Consider the following 23,082-nt stretch of genomic DNA (forward strand, 5'->3'; position numbering starts at 1 on the left):
TAGGAGGCGGACGCGGGCGGCCCCGGTAGAAGCCGGGCGCGGGAGGACGCGGGTGGCGCTGGCTGTCCTCCCGTCGGCCCGACGCCGCCCCGCCCCCGGCGCCGCGCACCTCCCTCGCTCCGCCCCCGAGCGCCCGGCGGCCAATCACAGCACCGCGCACGTGACGAGCGCTGCCTGCGATGACCTCATCCCTGGTGTGGGATGACGTCAAATTCAAGATGGATGGAATCACAGCGGCAGCGGCGGCTGCGGCGCGCGCGAGCCGAGTGTGAGCGGAAAGGGACCCGGCGTCTGCCTCCGGGCTGAAGACCGGTGAGTAACTGTCACGCCCCTCGCCCTAGGAGAACTGCGGGGCCCCGTGGAAGGCCACAGCCTCCCCGCAAAACGCGGCCTTTCCTGACGTAACTCTGAGGTGATTTCTCTCCTGTTTTTTCTCTCCTGTGGGTTGCGGGCTTTGGGCGCTTCTGCGCGTGCGCCGGCTCCCGTCCCTCACCGAGCATGCCCTGGTCTCCCACGTAGCCCATTGTGCCTTCACACTGCGCATGCTCCTTTCCCGCACTTGGCCTCGCCCTCGCCACTGCGCATGCCCGGTCCCTCACTGGGCTTCCCTCGCCCGGCCAGGTGGCCCTGGGGGCGGACGCGCCGGGCCTCTGAGCCAGCTGCTGCGCCGAACGGTTGGGTCGCCTTCCCGTCAAGGGCGCGTGCTCCCGTCCGGCGCAGTTGTGGCGGCGGCCACTGGCCGGTGTCTGCTGAGGGGCGCGCGAGCGTGCGCGGAAGCTGGAGGGTCAGTGGGACCCCGCACCTGCCACGGCCTACGCCCCCTCCCGCCGTCCCCTCGGGCCCCGCCGGTCTAACCGACCTGTAACCCAGGTCGACTTTGCTTTGCGCGCCCTGCCTCCTGGCCGGGCCTCCGCCAAACAAACGCCTGGACCCCGGAGCGCACTCCTTTCCCCCCAGGCCCTCGGGAAGACCTGTTTCTCTGCCTCCACCGCCCGCCGCGGAGCACAGCCCCCTCCGCTGGCCACCGGCGTTGCTGCTCGGCTTGGGAAAACCCCGGTGTGAAGGCGGCCTGCGGTGGGGAAGGGGGGAGGGGAGGGGTTCAGACCGGCGGCTCCGGAGACCCCGGCCCAGAGACTTCCGTGGGCCCTCGTCCCCGTCATCTTGTGATGGGTGCTCCTACCGCCCAGGTCACTTACGGGGAACATACTGTGTAGCTCACTACAGAAGATCGTGCCTTTGGCTGCAGGAGCGAGCCCCTCCGTCCTAGCCCTTACCCCGGTTACCGTGCACGCCAGCCGCGGGGCTGCGGGCCTGGGCTTGGGGGGGGGGGGGGGCTTCTGCAGCAGCACGCTTGGAGGCGGGGTGTTTTTAGGGAGGTTTTGCAGCGGGATTGCCTGCCAGTGGGCGATGGGACAAATGCTCATCAGACTCCGCACAGTGTAGCAGCCAGGGGGTTTCCGTGCCAGAGCCAGCACTAGCATCGGAGGGCATCGGTGTATTACAGCATAGTCCAGCGATTGTTCATCACGATGACCCTGAGTCATCAGTAAGGAGCCCGCATTGTGCTCTGCTTCCCTCGTTTAAGGGGACAGGAACATGGGTTGATCCATTTTAGGAAGATTTATCCTTGACAGTTATTTTTTAAAAACATTTCCCTCCGTGCTTGGAGCAAATTCCTCATTCATCTGGAATGACTAATCGTCCTCTGCATTTAAATTGAAGCATCCCTAAATATTGATGATAAAAAGAAAGCAGAAACTGGGGGCTTTGGTTTACTTGAAAGTAACTTTAATTCATTCTTTTAACACTATTTATTGAATATATATAGTATGCTTCATTCTGTGGAAATAAAAGTTGGAAAAGTTATAACCCCTGCCCTCTAGGAATTTACAGTGTTTATGCAGCGGGTATTACGTGTGTAACACAAAAGGGGCTGAGTTCCTGAGGGAGTCTCCGGGTGAAGAGATTTCTGAAGGGGCAAGTTTAGGTGTCCCCAAAGCCAGTGGGGATTGGAGAGCAGATCTCGGGCTGCTTATGCAGGAGGCCTGACAGGTCCTGGGGACTAGCTAGAAAGGAAGGAGAAGAGGTTTCTGGTTTAGGAGACCTGGTGGTTGTGAGCACACCAAACTAAGTAGGAAATAGGTGAAGACAAGCAGGTATAGGGGTAGGGGCGAGAAGGTGTGGATCATACCTGCAGTCCTGGACATGGGGGGTTTCCTGTGATGGAAGTCTTCATTGGGCACCTGAGAGGCTGGAGTTCCACGGAGAAGTCCAAGCAGAGATACCGATTTCAGAGTCATTGCTCAGTGGTAAATGAAAGCCACAGGAACTCATACACACGGCAAAGAAAGCTGCCACGTGCTGAGCTCTATAGCAGATGCTGGAGCAATAAAGGTGAGCAAGTCCAGGTCTTGAGCCTTTAGTGTGATAATTTCTCTCTTTCCCCAATAGATACCTGCGAGGCGTGTGCTAATCATTAGGGATAACAGGCAGAAACAAGGGCTCTCCCTTTTAGGGACTCCCCTGAAGGGTATCACTCGAAATAGTTGTATTATTGCAGAGAGAGGATAAGCATTATGGTAGTTCAGATGACTAAGCTACTGGATAGGGGCAAATTACTAAAGCTGTCCAGGAACAGTGCATTTGAGCTGGGTCTTTCTGTGGAAGTTGGCTGAGTAAAGAAATGGTAAGAAACCAGGTGTGCAAGTTTGTAGGGTGGATGGTAAGAAGTGTCCAATAAGCCAATAAGGGTGGAGAAATTAATTGCAACCAGAGTATGAAGAGTCCTGTATGTCAGTCCAGCATTTGGACTTTATCTAGGAAGTAATAGGAAAATCAATATTAGGGACCAGCTTTATGATAGGAAATAAAAAAGCATAATTTCCACTCCTGCACTTAATTGGAATGTCAGAGTACTGAAAAAAATCAATACTTATTGTTGTGTAAGATACAATGTTGAGCATTGATAAGAGTGTCAAAAGATATTAAGTAGATTCTCAGTCCTTAAAAGCTTACAGTTCAGTTGGGGAGACACAGATGACTAACAGTGTAAGGCACTGAATAAACACTACATCAATGATGCCACTTTGTGTAATGCAGGAGTTGAAAGGTGTTTGCTCATTATAGACTGAAGTAGTCAGGGAAGGTGTATTAATTCGTTTTCTAGGGCTTCCATGACAAAATACCACTCACTGATAGCTTAAACAACAGAAACTTATTTTCTCACAGTTCTGGAGCCTGGAAGTCCAAAATTAAGGTATAGGCAGGGTTGATTTCTCCTGAGGCCTCTCTTTGGTGCGTAGATGGCCATCTTCTCTCTGTCTTCACATCGTTGAACCTCTGTGTTTGTGTCCTCTTGTTGTAAGTCAGGTTGGAGTAGGGCCCAAACACCTTTTTAACTTAATTACCCCTTTAAAGACCTTATCTGCAAATACACTTACATTCTGAGGTACTGGGGGTTAGAACTTCAGCATATGAATTGGGGGGTGGGGGGGGAGGCAGCGGGACTGGTCACACAATCCAGCCCATGGCAGAAGGCTTAATTGGAACTTGAGCTGAGCTTTGAAAGATAATGTTGAGCTGAGTAGAGAGCTGGGAGGGGGCTCCATGAGGTGTAGAACATTGCGGAGTGGGTGATAGAAGAAGCAGGACGTGCAGGTTGTGTCTCAGAGATGAAGTGTCTGAAGCAGGAAGTTAGCACCAGGATAACTAAGGGGGAGAAAATCTAAAAACTAGTTTGAAACCAAATTTACAGAACCTTGGAGCACACATTTTTAAAATCTTGCCTTTTAGCCTAATGGAGAACCATTGTTTTTATTATTTTGTTTTTAAACAAAGTCAAGTCTGGCTGTTTTCACTTAGGTCTTACGTCTCAGCTCAAATATCACATCAAGGCATTCCCTTGCCCTCCTCTCCAAACCGCTGGTTACTCTACTCAGTCAAAGGACCCTATTTCTTTCCGTTATAACACAGCATAGTCTGAACTCATCTTTTCTGTTTCCTTGTTTATCATGTGATTTACCTCACTAGAAAGTAGGAGCCTTGTCTGTTTTGTGCACCCCTGTATTTCTGGTATATCTTACCATCTAATAGGAGCTCAGTTAGAGTGAATTAATAATGCTGATACTTAATGTGTTCAATCAATGAACGATCAAAGCTTTGTTTTGGAAAGCTCAGTCCAGCCGCAGTTTATCCATGCATTTGGAAGGGAAGACAGGAAGAATGAATAGCACATGAAATATGTTGTTAGCATCATTTAATAACAAGAACAGGAAAAGATTGATTGATCAGGTTGAATAGAAAAAGGAATTTATTATAAAGATACAGGGTTGCTCTTGAGGTTTAAGGAAAAGCTAAAGAATTGGACGGAAAGAGAAAAACCATGGTATGTAACTGCAGGGATCTGTGTAGCCAGGCCCTGGCAGGCTGCACTTCCAGACCACTGCTGAATAAATCAGCTTCCATCATTTACTGCCTTTGTTGTCTCCTCAGGCCAGGTTCCAGAGAGAACATTTCTAATCAGCTTGGCTTTGGTTATGTACTTACTCCTGAGCAAGGGAGAACAGGCATCAGACTGTACGAGGGTAGTTCTTCCAAAGCCACATCAAGGGGCTTCCTGCAGCAGGAGGAGGAGTGGCTGCTAAGCGGCCAAGACCAGAGTCTCCGCTCACCCTGAACTGAGTTACAGCAGAGCCATTCAGCTGGAGGTGCAGAGAACACACCTTTAATCAAAATTACACCTTCTCAGGAGACTGAAAATGTGGTGAGAGGTGATCCAAGGGAGTGAGTGACATTACTCTCTTGAAGGATCAGATAAGCAAGGCTGGCGTTGAAATCGGAGGAGCTTCAAATAATGTCTGGATATCTATATTGTCCCCGAGTGTGTGTCGAATGTGGGTGCATTGTTTGTGTGTTTGCTTTTTGTTACATGCATTCCCTCTTTTTTTCCAGTGTCATTTTTAGGACTATATAAGCAGTCCCCAACATTCCAAAGGATTCTGTGCTCAGAATTCAATTCTAGGTTAATATATAAAGAGACATTTCTCTATAAATCTGGTAGTAAGGGTTTTGTGTGCTAGTCTTGGAACCAGTTTGATCTATAATGTACCTTAGCTCTAATGCCAGCCTGAGTTTTAGTCTCCAAAACTTGAAAGTTAGGTTATTTTGGTCCCTTCCCATCTTCCTTTCTGAGTGCCTTACTCATCTCCAAGTGTCTTTTTATCCAAGTGCTTACGTGCTTCCCTTTTTCTGTTTCAATTCCCCAGAATGCTGTGTATTCCACCCATCCCCTTAAAAATCTTAACTCTTTGCAACTCCTCTACATTTGGTATAAAGAGGAAATTATTTGCATTGAAATAAATTACATTAAAATATGAATTCCCCGCTCCTCTTAGCATTTAGTATCTGAGGAATTTGAGGTGCTGATATGAATTAATTTTTTGGAATCCAGTTATGAAGGGCTTTGGGCCAGGGCAAGCCTTTGGGAGTTCTGAAGCCCTGGTAGGATCAAATGAGTGTTTCTGAAAAGTACCTGTAGTAGAAAACCTGTATTAATAATCAAGTGAATGTTACTACTAGCCAAGTGAGCTGTGAGTCCCAAACCTTCCTGATGTCCCCCTGTTCACTCATCCACCCTCCCACCCCTGGCCCAATTAAGTGCTTCCTGAAATCAGCATTATTATACACTTCTTGTGTCCTTCATCATGCATGTCCCACGACAGGAATGTGTGCTACTGGGCAGCAGGCAGCCGGCCAGCTCATTCATCTGCCGTCACCAGCACCTCTTGTGATACGTGACATGTAGCAGGCCCACATAAACATTCAGGAAAGGAAGGAAATAAAATGTGTGCTTGCCATATCGGAAACACTGTATATACTAGGAACTTTCAAACATACTGTGTCTTTCGTTCATCGTGAAAATCCTTTGTGGTGGGTAGTGTTAGCCCCGCTCATCAGGTTAAGAAAACCACTAGTACTGGGCGCAGAAAGGCCGAGTGATCTTCACAAGGTTGCGTATCTAGTAGGTGGCAATGCCAGGATTTCAGGCAAGTACACAGATTTGAAAGTCTTTCCATGACTTGTTAACCATAAAGATTCTCTCATTTGGAAATTTCAGGAAACAGCATGAAATAGAAACAGTTCAGGCAGAGTTGGGAAGATACTTGTGTACGGGACCCAGTGGTAAGCAAGCCAGCCCTGTTTCAGAATCTGGTTTTCCTGGGGGATTTCCTCCAAGCCTTTTCTGCCACTCATAAAGGGGACTTTTCTTCCCATCTCACCCACTTTTCTTTTAAGAGTGCAGAGGTTTTTCCACCATGACTGGTAGCAGGAGCACTTGCACGGATGAGTCAGGTAGAGATGAGCAAAGGGAAAGGTACAGGCTGTGGGTACAGTGGCAATGTGTATACATAGAGCTTTTAAACTTACAATGCACTGTCTTCTGTAAGTCAGAGGCTGATTATTCATAATTAAAACATGCGTGAGAAACGGAGTGTGATAAGCTGGCAGATTTATGGAAGAGAAGGTACATCCAGTAACAAAGCTGGCCTCATCTGACGGCAGAAGAGCAGAAAAGGCAGTGAGTTTTGAGAATTCAGCCTGCACACCCACCAGCCACACAGGGTTTTCCTGGATTATTTCATGACATTTCGCAGTGTGGGTTTCTCCCCCCTTTTGCCTGCATTTTTAACATAGCATTTTATATTTTTAGTTGTTAAGTTCCATTAAAACACAGTTCAAAATGTTACTTGTTTGCAGCTCTACCAGGAAAGGAGCCATTGTTTTTCAGTTTTACTAATTGAATTAAAGATAAAAGCAAAGGCCTCAACCTGTGTGGGGTCTGCCCTGCCCTGTGCTCTCTGTCCTGTTTCTCCAGGCATCAGAGTGTTGGGCTACTGGAGAGGTGGAAGAGGCCACGCTCCTCTTACAGTCCTCGAGTGTAGCCCCCAGGGCCCTCAGGCCTCTATCCTCTTTCTAGCCTTATCGCCTGCCTTCCCTACTCACCTGCCTTCCCCTATGTGTGTCCTTCCTTTGCTCCAGCCCGCCACTGTGTCTTGTCCCTATGATGTTGGACATACTGCTCCTGTCCTTGAAGTGCCCTTCACCCTTCTTTCCTGACTCCTTCCATGTTCTTTTTTTCTTTCTTTTTTTTTTTTTTTGATGGTTAATCCTCACCTGAGAATATTTTTTTCCATTGATTTTTAGAGTGAGGGAGGAGAGGGATAAGGCAGGAAAGAGAGAGAGAATCATTGATGTGAGACACATGGATTGGTTACCTCCCCCACATGCCCCAACTGGGACCAGGGAACAAACCTGCAACCAAGGTACATACCTTTGACCAGAAATTAAACCTGACACCCTTCAGTGCGTGGGCCAATGCTTTAACCATTGGGAATACCGGCCAGGGCTCCTCCCATGTTCTTAACACCTGATTGTTCATGAGGCCTCTTACCTTGCATGACTTCTCTGACTTTCCTCTCACCTGGATCAGTGCCATCACCTGTATTGTCTCTACTCTGTGTACCTGTCTGGTGCTTAGCATATTGGAGCATGATGACAGATTGACTTGTTCTGTTCCCACGCAAGATTTCAGGTGCCCATAAGGCAGGTCCATGCTTGTCAGATTGATCTCTACCATGTCTAGCTGGTTCTGGCACATACTAGATGGATGCCCAGTTATGAGAAGCATATAACATGATGACTAAGAGTACAGACTCTGGGACCAGACTCCAGACCCACTACTAACTGACTGGGTGACCTTGGGTACATTACTTGACCTCTCAGTGCTTCCATTTCCTAATTTGTAAAACAGGGATGATGACAGTGCCTAGCTTAAGTGTTTATGTGAGAGTTAAAAGAGGAAACTAGTGGTACGTGATGTAGGAATTAAGAGTGTGGCCTCTGAAGCTGAGTCCTGCTCTGCTGCTTACTAGTAAGTCTGTGACCTTGAGCATGTACCTTATCTCTCTGTGCCTGCATTTCCTCATCTATAAAATGGGGGTGGTGATAATAATAGTACCTATAGTGTAGGGTACTATTATTACCTATAGTGTAGGGTACTGCCTTTGCTGTAAATATTGAGTTAACGAATGAAAAATGTTTACAGTAATGTGTGGCAGTAAATGTTCAATTAGTGCTTGAGTGAATAGATTGGAAAACACTATAGACTTGTTTATCAGGCATATCAGGAATTTGGACATACTTAGTTAGCCAGTTCTTGGGCAAACAGTCTCATTGATAACTCTGAATGGAGGTTACACTCAAATAGTTTTTAGTCCCCAAATAATTTTCAGGGACAATGACTATGTCTTTTACAACTCAACTCTGAGTGACTTATTGTTCCCTAATTACCAGATGTTTTTATTCAAAGACTAGAGGCCCGATGCATGAAATCCCTGCAAGAGTAGGCCTTCTTGCCCCGGCTGCCAGCACCAGCTTCCCTCCGGCACCCGGGACCAGGCTTCCCTCGCAGCCCCAGCTTCGTCCAGTCTAATTAGCATATTATGCTTTTATTATAGATTATAGAAGCCTGTGGTTCAAGGGATTGGAAGTACTTACTTAGAACAAAAACAGGGATGATAATTGGAAGAAAGCAAAAGAAGGAAACTTCTGAACAATGAAAAGTGAGAAAATGTTGACTTTTAGCATATAGGAATAGGGTGCAGATGCTATGTGGACTAGCATTTGCTTCATGTTCAAGGACAAAATCTCATTCGGTTTAGTCTTCACACAGTTCTTCAGCCTATACCTATAGTTTCAAGTTTCCATTGTGTCTTGTTATGTGTTCCCCCCAAAAAGCAGACCCTGGACAAGGATTCAGATGTGGAAGTTTATTTGAGAAGTGATCCCAGGAAGCACAAGAAAGATTATAGGGAAAGTGAAGCAGGAAAGGGTGCCAGTAAAAGGTACATTAATAAATAGATTTCTGCTAACATTTAATATATCAAAACTGAATTCTTGAAAAAAATCTGAACCAATTTTTCTATCAAATTTCATCTCAAGTACGGGCATCCTTCCAGTTGTTCTGGCAGAATTCTTGGAGACATCCTTAACTGCTCACCTTCTTACCCGCTACAGTCAATCCACCAGAACTCCTAATGACTGCCTTTATCTCCCCTGCTACCACCTTGGCCCAGGCACCATAGTGTCTCACATGGATCATTGCAGTGGACTCCTAGCTGGTCCAGGCTGCCATCATGTCTCACTTGCATCATTGCAGCAGCATTCTAGTTGGCCTTCCAGCTTCCACTCTTTCCCTACTTTCCATGGTCCATTCTCAACAATGTAGCCAGAGCGATCCTTTTAAACATAATTCCTCTTCTCAGAATCTTCCCATGGCTGCCCAATGAAAAGTGTAGTTCTTCCATGCGTCCACCCAGCCCTGCACAGCCTCTTATCATGCTTCTCTGATGTCATCCTCCATGCCTCCCTTGGCTCTCACCTCCATCCCTACTGTTATCCTGACGCTCCCCTCTGCTTGTAATGCTCTTCCTCAGTAACCCTCCTCATGGCTCATCCTTACCACCTTCAGGCCTTCTCAGATGCCATTTTGTTGAATGAGTAAGTGGTAACAATTGCTGCTTTCTCATTTAATTCTCACAGTAGCATTGTTGAGGCTCAGAGGTTGATTAGCCTAGAGCACTTTCTTTCACACTGTCTTGACTCTGGCCCCCAGGAAGGAGTATATTATACATCCCAACCCAGTACTTGCTCACATGTTTGGATGTGTGTACATAGAAGCAAAACAGAAGTTCCACAAGACCGTAGTTAGCCTTACTACATTTGAGACATTCTGACATTTTTCACTTTGCTGTAGTTATTTTATTACTGGTTTTATACCACTAAATTGATTTTAAGAAACACCTTTGAAAAATACTTGTCCAAGCTTTTGATTCTTAATCTGTTGTTTTTCCCTGTGGCAACATCTGAACCAGCTTTCTCAAAAATCATTAGCACTAAAAACTGTTCAGTACTCAGCTAAGTTGCTAAGTGTGGTATTGTAAGCTTATCTCTTTCTATGCTGACCTCTGTAAAAGATGACGGGTTTCTTTGCACATAAATAGATGTGTGATTATAAAGACAGTACAGTGGGGCTAAGGGAGAAATTAAGATGGCTAACAGAACAGGAAAGGAAGGGAAAATAAATACCTTTATCAAGCAATCACAAATACAAGCACTAAAATTTAGCACTGATATGAAATAGTGGCAGTCAGAAATGAACCAAAAATCATTCGCGTCCGATTGAGGTGAGTGATTGTGGACAGGCCACAGGCTTTGTCCCGGAAGCAAAGCCATGCCTCTGAGTTGGTTAAATTGAGTCAGCACCAGAACAGGGAGTCAGAATAATATTAAGGACATGGTATAGGATGCTTGGTCGCTCCAGATTGGAGACTTACCAGACTCTTCTTGTGGGCTCTTCTGAAGAGCCCAGATCTGGTTGACCTGCAAAGACTTGTCCTTTGAAGCCAGGGGAGAACCTGCACATGTGCTGGGTGTGGAGTTTGGTACATCCACAACTTGCCCTCTAGAGAATAAAAAACTGTCACAAGTAGTCTTAATTACTTTGAATCCATTTTAATATTAAAAATAAATATCATAAGTCTTTTAACACGTTTTAACAGTCAGTCACCGGTGACTGACACTATACTTTCCGTCCGGAAGACAAAACGGGTTGGACGCTCTATGGCATTATAAAGAAAGATGGCATTATAAAATCAAACCAGAGAGATGAGGTGTTACAGTAACATTATCTCTTTATGAAATGGCTTTCTTTGTCCAGAACATGGGTGGGTTTCAAGTGAGCCCCCTCTTTTTTTATATTGAGTTAAATGCCTATTAATCCTGCAATTTCTGAAAATGAATTGCACATCATTTGTCTAGTCCAGCCGTGGGCAAACTACGGCCCACAGGCCGGATCCGGCCCATTTGAAATGAATAAAACTAAAAAAAAAAAAAAAAAAAGACCGTACCCTTTTATGTAATGATGTTTACTTTGAATTTATATTAGTTCACACAAACACTCCATCCATGCTTTTGTTCCGGCCCTCCGGTCCAGTTTAAGAACCCATTGTGGCCCTCGAGTCAAAAAGTTTGCCCACCCCTGGTCTCGTCCTTACTGTGTATGAGATGCTAGCTCACCTAATCTTTACAACAACTTTAAAGGAGGGCATGGTCCATGCTCCCATTTCAGATGAGGCACCTGATAATCAGGCTAATCGACAGCAAGGGAGGAGCCAGCTTTCGAACCCCAGCTTCTTGGGCAGAGCTTGCACCCAACCACTAGGTTGTCTCACCTTTAGATTTGAGAAGAATGTCAGAGAAATCCCAATTCAATCCCTTAATTTTGAATTAGTAATAATTTAGTTTAGACTCAGGTCAAAGTTTCCTTTATGCTATTATTGACTATGTGATTTTGGTAAGAAAATAATATTCAGGAGATTGCAAGGTGTTTAGCATACATAAGAAAACAAATTATTTTATTCTTTACCATTTCTAACCTTTGTTAAATAGTAATTAGGATACAGTAGTCATTAGCAAATGATTTTTCACTTTCCAAATTTATGCCTATTTTTAACAGTCTGGTAAGATCTCTACTTTGCAACTCATTGTTAAATCGCATTGCTAATGAATATATCTAGTAGTGGGGGGCGGAAGAAACTTTCCTCTACCCTCTAGATTTTCTGGGCTGGTCTAATCAAATCCACCTGAGACAGATTAACATGAGCAAATAACCAAATGTAATTACATATGGGAACCCTGCATACATGAGAGGTCCAGAGACAGACTGGGGAAATGAGGTATATGTGATATTCTGAACTAAGGATGATGTAAGGCACCAGGGAGCTTCAGAGGAGAGGGGGTTTATTGTAGGATGATAAGAAGAGCAGATGTACAGTAATTAGTAGTTTGTCCTGCCATATAGAGAAGTCAAAAAGGTTATCCTAATTCAATTCTTCTAGGTTGTTCGGAAGGCAACGTTTCTCTTGGGGTATCTGTTGCCTTTAACTCAAAATAATCCACATACCTCAGAGACACAACTTGGGTGACTCGTTCTGAACCCCGACACAGTGATAAAAGGATTCCTTTCAGAATTATAGATGTCAGGCATTTCAGTACATCATAACTTCTCTGAACTAATAAGAATAGAACCAAACAGGAAATGGATAAGGACCCTAAATAATAAACTATTATTTTTAAATATCTCTTCCTTCCATACTTGCCATGGTCTAACAGCTTTTTTGATGGCGTGAAAATGCTTGTGTTACAGTCTAGTTTCTAAAATCCCTCAATTTTAATAATTGATGATCTACTTATGCCATGAGACCTGTTTCCTCATATTTTCCATGTTATTTAAATAAGATTGTTTATACAAAGGCTTTGTGTGCCTATAATCTGCTAAATATTGGCACCTCTGAAAAGACAGTTAATAGTCCCTGCCTTTGCAGAGCATTTCACCTGATGGAGAACTTTTCACTGCATTGTTTATAATTTTATACTTTGTCTTTCAGATAAACCCAAGCAATGGAGGGATTACAGCATTACATCAACCCAGCGCATGCCATTTCTCTCCTGAGCGCACTCAATGAGGAACGCCTCAAAGGACAGTTGTGTGATGTGCTTCTGATTGTTGGAGACCAGAAATTTCGAGCTCACAAAAATGTCTTGGCTGCTAGCAGTGAATATTTTCATAGTTTATTCACAAATAAGGAGAATGAGTTGCAAACTGTATTCCAGCTTGACTTTTGTGAACCAGATACTTTTGATAACGTTTTGAACTACATTTATTCCTCGTCTTTGTTTGTCGAGAAAGGCAGCCTTGCTGCTGTGCAAGAACTAGGCTACAGCCTCGGAATTTCCTTTCTGACTAACATCGTTTCTAAAACACCTCAAGCACCCTTTCCAATGTGTCCCAACAGAAAAAGAATATTCGTGGAACATGATGAAAACAGTTCTCAAAAGAGAAGTGTCATTGTCTGTCAAAGCAGGAATGAGGCACAAGGGAAAACCGTTAGTCAAAGTCCGCCCGATTTAAGCCATACTTCCCAGCCCTCCCCAAACATTGCAGTCAAGGCCAATGCCAGTAAGCCACAGGTTTCCAAACCAGTTGAACCACTTCACGATTTGTCATTGACTGAAAAGAGTTGGCCAAAAGATGGTTCTGTGGGATACACAAAGTCTCTTGAGTGTTCTGGATCTTTGGATGATACTAACAGAAGCAGCCTGGGGAAAAGGAATGCAGTCCTGTCTTCCGCACCGCTGCAAGACAGAGAGGCAGTGGATGACAAACCAGGTGGAAGCAGTCAGCTTCCCAAAGGAAAAGCTATAGAGCTGGCTCTGACAAGGCCCCGGCCACCTGTTCTGTCTCTTCGAAGCTCATCAGAGACTCCCTATCTATTGAAAGAAACTAACAGAGGAAATGGCCCGGGCGAGGACAGAAACTTGTTGTACTACTCAAAGTTGGGCTTGGTGATCCCGTCCAGTGGGTCTGCTTCTGCAAACCAAAGCATTGACAGAAGTGGCCCGCTTGTTAAGAGTCTCCTGCGACGGTCACTGTCGATGGACAGCCAGGTTCCTGTCTACTCACCCTCAATAGATTTGAAATCTTCCCAGGGGTCGTCTGCAGTGCAAAGCGATGCACCAGGGAATGTGTTTTGTGCTTTATCTCAAAAGTCATCTTTAAAAGAGGGTAGTGAAAAACCAACCCCAGAAGATGGGACTCCAGCCGCACAGCCACACCGCCTCCGGTCCTTCAGTGCTTCTCAGTCCACAGAGAGGGAGGGTGCACCCCCTGTTGCTGAGGTTCGAGTCAAGACGGAGCCCCGCAGCCCATCGGCGGATCCGTCCGACATCATTCGGGTCACTGTGGGAGATGCCGCCGCGGCAGCATCCAGCTCGAGAGACCTTCCTCTGAAAACAGAAGATGACCAAAAAGACATGAGCAGACTCCCAGCAAAAAGGAGGTTCCAGGCGGATCGAAGACTGCCCTTGAAGAAGTTAAAGGTGGACGAGCACGGCTCTCTGGTGTCAGAAGATAATCTCGAGGATGGCTCAAGCCCTACACTCAAAGCAGATTTTCCAGATTCTGACTTGAGCAAAGATGAATTTGGTGAGTTGGAGGGAACAAGACCAAACAAAAAATTTAAATGCAAACATTGCCTTAAGATCTTTAGATCAACAGCAGGTCTTCACCGGCACATTAACATGTACCACAACCCAGAAAAGCCCTACGCTTGCGACATCTGTCACAAGCGGTTTCACACAAACTTCAAGGTGTGGACCCACTGTCAGACCCAGCACGGCATAGTGAAGAACCCGTCACCAGCCTCTAGTTCACATGCCGTTCTGGATGAAAAGTTCCAAAGAAAGCTGATTGACATAGTGAGAGAGAGAGAGATTAAGAAGGCCCTGATCATTAAGTTGAGGCGCAGCAAGCCTGGTTTTCAGGGGCAGAGTAGTTCCCCAGCTCAAGTCATCAAGAGGAACTTGAGGTCGCGAGCCAAAGGCGTGTACATTTGTACTTACTGTGGAAAGGCCTATCGCTTTCTCTCTCAGTTCAAACAGCACATAAAGATGCACCCCGGAGAGAAGCCTCTTGGAGGACACAAGGTCGCTAAGCCGAAAGCTCTCGCTCTTGACGGTCCGGTAGCGAGCAAGGAGGTTTTCCAGTGCCGCCTCTGTAACGCTAAGCTCTCTTCTCTCCTAGAGCAAGGCAGCCACGAGCGACTGTGCCGGAACGCCACCGTGTGCCCCTACTGCAGCCTTAGGTTCTTTTCGCCCGAGCTCAAGCACGAGCACGAGAGCAAGTGTGAGTACAAGAAGCTGACGTGCCTCGAGTGCATGCGCACCTTCAAGTCCTCCTTCAGCATCTGGCGGCACCAAGTCGAAGTCCACAATCAGAACACCATGGCTCCAGCCGAAAATTTCTCCTTACCCATCCAGGACCACAACGGTGAAGTCACGGGCTCCTCCAAGCCCCAGGCCCAGCCCGAGCCTCAGAAAGCAAACCACGTAGTCACACCAAAAGATGACAATGCGTTCAGTGACTGTTCAGAGCAAGTCAACTTCGATTCGGAAGATTCCTCCTGTCTTCCCGAAGACCTTAGCCTTTCGAAGCAACTGAAGATCCAAGTCAAAGAGGAGCCTGTGGAGGAAGCTGAGGAAGTGGCGTCTGAGGCCAGCACAGCTCCGAAAGAAGCAGCTTCCAGCAAGGACCCGGGCTTGTGGCCCTGTGAGAAATGCGGCAAGACGTTCACCTCGCACAAGCAACTGGAGCGGCACCAGGAGCTCTTGTGTTCTGTGAAACCATTCATCTGTCACGTTTGCAACAAAGCTTTTCGCACCAATTTCCGGCTCTGGAGTCACTTCCAGTCCCATATGTCTCAGGCTACAGAGGACTCGGCGCATAAAGAATCTGAAGTGTGCCCTGTTCCCACAAACTCTCCGTCGCCGCCACCTCTGCCCCCACCACCGCCGCTGCCCAAGATCCAGCCCCTGGAGCCTGACAGTCCAACGGGTCTGCCTGAAAATGCAGCTCCGGCCACGGAGAAACTGTTCGTGCCCCAAGAATCAGACACACTTTTTTACCATGCCCCGCCCCTTTCAGCGATCACATTTAAACGCCAGTTTATGTGTAAACTTTGCCATAGGACATTCAAGACCGCCTTTAGTCTTTGGAGTCACGAACAAACCCATAATTAAAAGACCTCCCCTTTTTCCCTATAACGAAATGGGAGCAGTCTCCAGATTTCAGCCTAAGTTGTGAAATGTGTCATATAAAACAAAAATATTTTTTACAAAAAAATAATAAAGGTTGGAAATGGTTATTCTTGAGTATAAGTTGTAGGTAAACTGACATTAATTACTAATGTCTACTCAACTTAGGAAAACACTTAAAAAATACTGTGCTTCTGGACCTTACAGTCACAGGACAACTTGATTTCATTAATGTTGAAATTGATTGGTCTTGGTTGTTTGCATGGTTCCTCATTCCACAGTGTCAGTATAATTTTTAATTTGAGGTGGTTTTGTTTTCTTACTGATTTGCAGCTAGTGAAATACTATTAAAAGATTTCTGCTTTTAATTATATCAGACACATAAGTTCTAGTTAAATCTCAGCCATGTTCTTAAGTCCAAAACTTATCTGGAAGAAGTGGAGTAGTTTGCAGTGTTGATTTAGGTCTTTAGAATACTCTAGCAATAAAAAAGTGATAAACCTCAACTTTAAGAAGTTATCCTGACACTTGATAAAAATATTTGGCATTTTGTGGTCATGTAGAATTTTTCGTATGAAAATTGTGAGAAATTTAAATCAGCAATAGTAATACTTACATTTTTATAAAATAAAAACTTTCTCTTGGGTCACTTAGTGTAATTATTGCTGGAAGACTTGGGAGATGAAAATATTAAGATTTCTGGAAGGCCCCTGAGGTCAGCTTACAAAGGCTGCAGTGGGGACACGTGTTGTGATCAGATTGCTGCTGAGCTGTGTCCACATCACAGCGCAAGTTCAGTCCAGCACTGGAAGGACTTAGATGTTTGGTTTCCTCTGGCTTACGCTGCCACAAGTTGAAAATCTGAGTGTATTTGGGACAAAGATAACGTGGCACTAATTTTGAAATTAATATTAGTATAACAAAAAGGTCAGGACCTATATTTACATAGAGTCAGCCCAGAGGTTCTGAATCCTGAATTACCATTCACTTCCAGAGACGTGAAGCAAAGGGAGAAACAGCACACTGCAGTCTCCACATACTTTTCAAAAATGATATTGACAGTATACAGTTTCCTACCTCTTGGTCTTGTGATAAGTTCTGTTAGAATTGGTTGGAGTTTATCGTGGTAAAGCGTTCACGTGGTGAAACCGTTCTGCTTCAAGTCACTGCTTAGCATTTCCTAAACGGCTGTTTAAGTACTATCAAGGGTCCAAAATTAGTTTTTGTGTGTTTTCTAACTTCTTTTTGGCCCATGGGGTTTGAACTTTTTTTGTTTTCTATAGGTGTTATCCAAAGTTCTAGGGGCTGTTTCAAAAGGTACAATTTTTATTTTACTTGTGTGGGGTGGTCAGATATATAAAAGTAGAAAAATTGGGAAATCTACAAAATCCTTTTAAGGTAGTGATGTGGATTAAGACTACCAAATTTATTAATTTTTTTACAAGCTATTCTTTCAAAAAAGAAAAATTAACTACTGTGACTAAGAAATAGTATGCTGAGTACTTAAATTTGTGCTGTAGCAAAAAAGAACTGTCCTTATCAATCTCATTACCCACATTCCAGACCAAAGGTAGGAAGGACAGTCTCTTTATTTGAAACACAAACATTTTTATAAAATACTAATTGACTTTGTACATTATGTAAATTACTTAAGAAATTTTGCCTTTTTTTTTTCACTAAAGGCCCCATGCATGAAATTTGTGCACTTGAGGGGGGCTCCCTCAGGCCGGCCTATGCCCTCTTGCAGTCCAGGAGCCCTCGGGGGATGTCCAGTTGACAGCTTAGGCCTGCTCCCCGTGAGCCTGGCTTCTGGCTGAACAGCATTCCCCCTGTGGGAGTGCACAGTCTTTCCTCTGTTTGGTCGATTTTCATATTAGCCTTTTATTATATAGGATTTGAAAACTCAAAAGTCCCAAAATATTTGAGTGGTTACTTCCTGTTTCTGTTCTTAAATTTGATGGTGAACAGAAAATAAAATTAAGTTACAATTAATGATTATTACAATCTTTATATTTCTTAAAGAAGTCTGCATTTTAGAGACAAAACTAAAGCATACAATTTAATGTCAAACATTAGGATGAATTATTGTCCATTGAGTTCATTCCCTGTATGATGTGGTATTTCTTAGTCTGAACACCTTGGTAGCTATCTCTTCAGTAGAAGACAGTTTCCCTCAGAGTAATCATTACTTATGGCTGTTTGAGTATCTAGTAAATCCACGACACACAGTATCTTGGCATTGTAAATTCAGTATCCTAGGACTTGAACCTTTATGCCACTTTTTTGAGGTTTTTTAAATAAAGTTGACCAGTAAGATATTTTTGATCTAAATATAGGCGCTGCGAATCTGTTAGATTTTAAGAATTGCCAGTGGTTTGTCTTATTAGTTCACATTTTTGTCTAGGCAAGGAACGTAAGACTTCAAATAAAATTTTGAACCAAAAACATTTATAATGCAGTTCTGGTTTTTCTATTACTTTTTATACTGTATCTTAAAAGCATTAGGCGGAAAGAGTTTATTTTGGTGGTCAAAAAATAAAATATGCTTCCACTCGTGTAACTATTTTAAGCGTTAAGAAGTAAAATAATGAAAGACAAGTTTATTGCTTTATTCAGTAAACAGGTTTTTAAAGAATATCTCAGTAGTCAAATACTTGGTGTAAGATGACTTGGTCTTTCATTGTTGCAACTCTTTAGCTAGCAAATATATTCTTGAAAAAGATTTTTCTGATTGTAATTAGTTTTGGAAGTGTAGAAAGTTCATTATTCCTTGTAAGTATTCAGGATGTCTGCTTTTTTATGCAGTTGTGGAAAGAATGTAAGATGTTTTAATATATTCTTTGTTAGTCTGAGAACTTGTTATTGAATCATTTTCTTCATGTTGGGGAGGGAGGGAGGAACATCATAAAACACGTTTTTATTAAGGTAAGCAATGGAGGTAACATTAGTGCACATTTTTATAGTAATATTTCAAGAATAATAGAATATTTACCTTTAAAACTGGTTATGGTTCGTATGTATTTATAATTTTATCAAAATATTCAGCTAATGATTCAACAGTGATGTCATGTGCATTTGTGGGGAGATTAAGTGGTTCTTGGTTTTCTGATCTGGAACGAGTTGTAACAACCTTCTCTTTAAAAATATGCCCCAGCACTTAATTGGTTATATTCTAATCCACACACAGCACCCCCTGGTGCTGAGAACAGACACAGACAAGAATAAAACATGGCCTTCCCTGGAGGTAAGGGGTGTTTCATCCACAGGCCAACTGGCCACGGTGAGGGGGAGACAGGATTAACTCATCTAAAGTTGGCCTTGTTCCCTCTAAGTGTGTGTGTGTTCCATAATCTGAAACTTAGGGAAGTGAAATTATTTACCTTTTCTTAACTACAAAAAATAATTAGATGTCATTCATAACATCTCTTTATAAATTGCACTAATTAATACTGGAACATTATATCAATTTCTGATGTATCAATATTTTGCAGTAATTGTGAAAAGCATTGATTTAAATAATGCTAACACATTCTTTAATAAGTTCTTTAACACTGGCCTTTTTAAGTTTTAAAGATGGGTTTTTCCCTTGTGGCTTTAGCACTTTAAGAAGTTTGATGTTTGCCTAATTTTTGCCATGTTTGTTCAGTGCTACTCTGGCTACAGCATTTCCACGTGACTAGGAAGAAACCAAACAGTCATTTAGATCTGGAGGAGAAAAATGAGTTAATGTAAGGCATTTCAAAAATTCCTTATAGAGGCAGTCATTTGTGAACCAAAGTATTTTGCTGTAAATCTGTAAAATAATTGAATTCAGTGCTCTTTGGTCATTTGTTAGTGCTATCCAGATTTTCCAGTTACATACTTGGTTAATATTGATTTTCCAAAAGTGATCATTTCTTATTGACATTAATCCAAGACTGTTCAAAACTTTCATTAAGTATATGCTTATTGTTGTGAAAGAAAAACAAATGTGGTTTTATAATTGTGTATTTTGTTGTTATATCCTTAGCAGAATAATTCATTGTTTGATTTTATTTAGGAATAAGCTTTTTTGGACTGAAAATTCATAGTCAAATAGGATTTCTGTGGAATGTTAATCCATTGCTTATTCATATCCAATTCTGTTGTCTGTTTACTTTGCTTAAATCTTGACTAAGAATGATGGGAGTCAATAAATTTGTACTGTATTTTGTTTGGAGTCGCAGTCTCATTGGTATGTTTTAGACTTTGATACTAATGATCGATAGCATTTAAATGTATGAAAGGGAAGATAAAACCCATCTACTTGCCTAATATGAATAACCACCTGCAAGTTGTAAGAGATTTAATTTTCCCCATCAGTTGCAAGTTACTTGTAGAATTGTTTGTACTAAAACTTCACTAATTTGGGCACCAGAAATATAACTAAAACCATATAAGCAGTAATCTGCCTGGCCACCTTTTTCTTTACTGTTCAAATTAGTATTTTTACAAAATGATTGTAGAGGTAAATGCATAAAAAAGTTCATATCAAGTGATAAACTGTTTCTTAATTTTATAAGGCTTTCATGTTGTAGCATCCTTTTTCCTTCTAAGGTAGCTTTTCCATTACATGGGCATATATTAACTTCATTATGGTATACTAGAGGCCTGGTGCATGGATTTGTGCACCGGTGGGGTCCCTTGGCCTTGCCTGCGCCCTCTCGTAATCCGGGACCCCTTGCAGTGGTTCTCAACCTTCCTAATGCCGCAGCCCTTTAATACAGTTCCTCATGTTGTGGTGACCCCCAACCATAAAATTATTTTCATTGCTACTTCATAACTGTAATTTTGCTACTGTTATGAATCATAATGTAAATATCTGATATACAGGATGTATTTTCATTGTTTGCAACCCACAGGTTGAGAACCGCTGCTTAGGGGATGTCAGACTGCTGGTTTTGGCCCGATCCCCGCAGGCCAGGCCAAGGGACTCCACTGGTGCACGAATCTGTGCACTGGGCCTCTAGGATGCATATAAGATCTTTGGTTAATCTCTTCCCACCCACCCCCTCCTCCCTTCCCTCTGAGATTCATCAGTCTGTTCCATGTTTCCATGCCTATGCATTGAGCGTCTGCCCCCTGATGGTCAGTGCACATCATAGCTACCAGTTGATGGCTAGTGGCTGTGGAAATAGGGAAAGCAGAGACCAGATGGTCCTTACCGATTCCCTCCACCCACGTTTGCACTTGCCTCTTCTGATGGTTTTGGTTTCCTTGCCTGATACCCTAAACTAGTCTTTCTGGGGAGCGTCTAGCTAAAAGTTTCTTGAACACACTTCACCAGGAATAAATGGCAAACTCTTTATTTGAATCTCCTTTAGCCCTCTTATTCCATTTCCACCACATAGATTTGTCTTAAAATTTTACATCTGCCCTTTCTTAGTAAATTACAAGCTTTTCCAAGTTTGAGATTGTTGCATTCCTGTCACATCCTCCTGGGTCTTGGGCCCACACGCAAGGCAATGTCCAGCGGGTGATATTTTTACCTGGCCAGAGAGGCTAAGTCTTGGCTCTGTTAATGTCAGCTCTTATGAACTATGGAGTTGAGTGGAAGGCATTCTTTGTACAAGGCTTATGTCTGGAGAAAAATGTCCCCCTGTTGTCATAGAAGCACTTTGAAAATAAAGCACGGTGCAGCCCTACTGTGCATGAATTCAGGTGTCATGCTCAGCCATGGGCCCCCGTCCTTGGCAGTGGGGTCCTTTGTTTGGTTGGCTGACCTCATGGTAGTGCCAACCTGCATTTTGCCCAGCTGAGTGTTTTAGCCTGGCGGCATCATTTCTTCTAGGAGTTACTTCCCAACCCCTACTCGCCCGTTCCCCACTCCAGGCTAAAGTAGTGCCCCCTATGTGTTCCCAGAAAGCCCTGGGATGGCCCAGTCACTCTGTGGCTTCCATTTTGCCAAGCTGTGGCCTCTCCAACAAGAACGGGACTGGCCCGTGGGCAGGGACTGTTGGTCAGCTCTGTGTTTCCATGGCTGGGCCTAGTAAGTGTTTGATAAATAAATGCAGCAAAGAACTCTTGTCAGAGGCGAGAGACAACCAGCCCATTTATTTTCCACTACTATCGGAAGGAAACTTGCTGAATACCTGCATATAACCCGGTACTCTCCAGATTTTCATTCAGTTACTCAGAGACCCAGAGAGTGTTTTAGTTTGTATATGGTTCCCAGTAAACTCGAGGAGGAATGGAAATGTTCAAGTGGCTGGTCTTAGATGGGCGAGTCCTTTGGATTGTAAATGCCATGCACTGGTTTTGGGTGTGTACGTGCTGTGTGAATGTCACTGGCACTGCTGAGGTGCCCATTATGTCACTCCAGTGTGGCAAGTTGTCTGGATAAACTCATCAGTAAACGTAAGAATAGTAATAGCTAATGACTAGTTATTACTAGTATCGTAGTAACAGCTAACAGTGAGTGTTCACTACCTGGGAAGCATTGTGCACGTGTGTGTTCCGTGTGTGTAAAGTAGTGACAGGCTGGTTTTCCTCCCATATTCTTACTTTTCCTCTCTCTCCACACTTCCCCATTTTCAGCCCTGTAATCTCTCGTCCCCTCAATCTGGAAAATTCCTCAGTCGTTTTTTGACTTTCATGGCCTCGGTAATTTTGAAGATTATGGACCAGTCACCTTATGAGCATCCCTTAATTGGAGTTTGTCTGCTGTTTCCACATGATTGGACCACCGTTATGCATTTTTGTGCCAGAACATCACAGAGGCTGTGTTTTTGTATTTCAACCTATGGGTGGCATACTACGCCTGGTTGTCCCTTACTGATCATTCCACTAAGATCATTTCTGCCAGATTTCTCCACGAGGCTTTTCGCCCTTTTTAGTTAATATTTTGTGGGGAGATATTTTTGAGACTATCCATTCCTCATCTCCATTTTACCCACGAATTTTAGCATCTGTTAATGTTTCTTGGCTGAATTATTTTTATAGTCGTTGCCAAATGGAGATTTTCTCATACCTCCATGCTTTCTTTGTTGTGGACTCTAACTGCAAAAAAAAAAAAAAAAAAAATGTTATTAATTTATTCACCTATTTGAGTGTTGTGGATTCATGGATTCGTAACCCATTCTGTGGGTTATAATCCGTTGCCATCATTTTTAAAGTTTTTATTCTTAAACTAGAGGCCTGGTGCACAAAATTCGTGCACTTGGGGGAGGGAGGTACCTCAGGCAGGCCTGTGCCCTCTCCCAGTCCAGGAACCCACAGGGAGTGGGCCTAAGCTGTCAGTCGGACATCCTTAGCGATGCTGCGGAGGCGGGAGAGGCTCCCACCACCGGCACTGTGCTTGCCAGCCATGAGCCCTGCTTCTGGCTGAGAGCACTGACCACCAGGGAGCAGCTC

The 23,082-nt window shown here is 43.9% G+C and overlaps 1 protein-coding gene across 4 annotated transcripts; it reads left to right on the forward strand.

Moving 5' to 3' along the window:
• Positions 1-212: 212 nt before the first annotated feature.
• ZBTB21 (zinc finger and BTB domain containing 21) lies at positions 213-19,909 on the forward strand. Of its 4 annotated transcripts, XM_070407154.1 has the most exons (3): positions 213-312; positions 12,507-14,104; positions 14,702-19,909. In XM_070407154.1, exons 2-3 carry the CDS (start codon positions 12,520-12,522, stop codon positions 15,694-15,696), a joined length of 2,580 nt encoding a protein of 859 aa, XP_070263255.1. In that variant the 5' UTR covers positions 213-312; positions 12,507-12,519; the 3' UTR covers positions 15,697-19,909. The 4 variants fall into 4 exon arrangements, with proteins under 4 accessions (XP_070263255.1, XP_070263252.1, XP_070263254.1 ...); XM_070407151.1 differs by having other exon boundaries at positions 12,507-19,909; XM_070407153.1 differs by lacking the exon at positions 213-312 and adding an exon at positions 331-412 and having other exon boundaries at positions 12,507-19,909.
• Positions 19,910-23,082: the final 3,173 nt, after the last annotated feature.

This window comes from Myotis yumanensis, unplaced genomic scaffold, assembly GCF_028538775.1.
Source record: "Myotis yumanensis isolate MYYU_CA2020_CCGP unplaced genomic scaffold, mMyoYum1.0.hap1 SCAF_2, whole genome shotgun sequence".
NCBI classification, from domain to species: Eukaryota; Metazoa; Chordata; class Mammalia; order Chiroptera; family Vespertilionidae; genus Myotis; species Myotis yumanensis.

Coding starts and splice junctions, on each gene's coding strand:
- ZBTB21 (XM_070407151.1), top strand. CDS start 12,520: ATGGAGGGATTACAGCATTACATCAACCCAGCGCATGCCATTTCTCTC.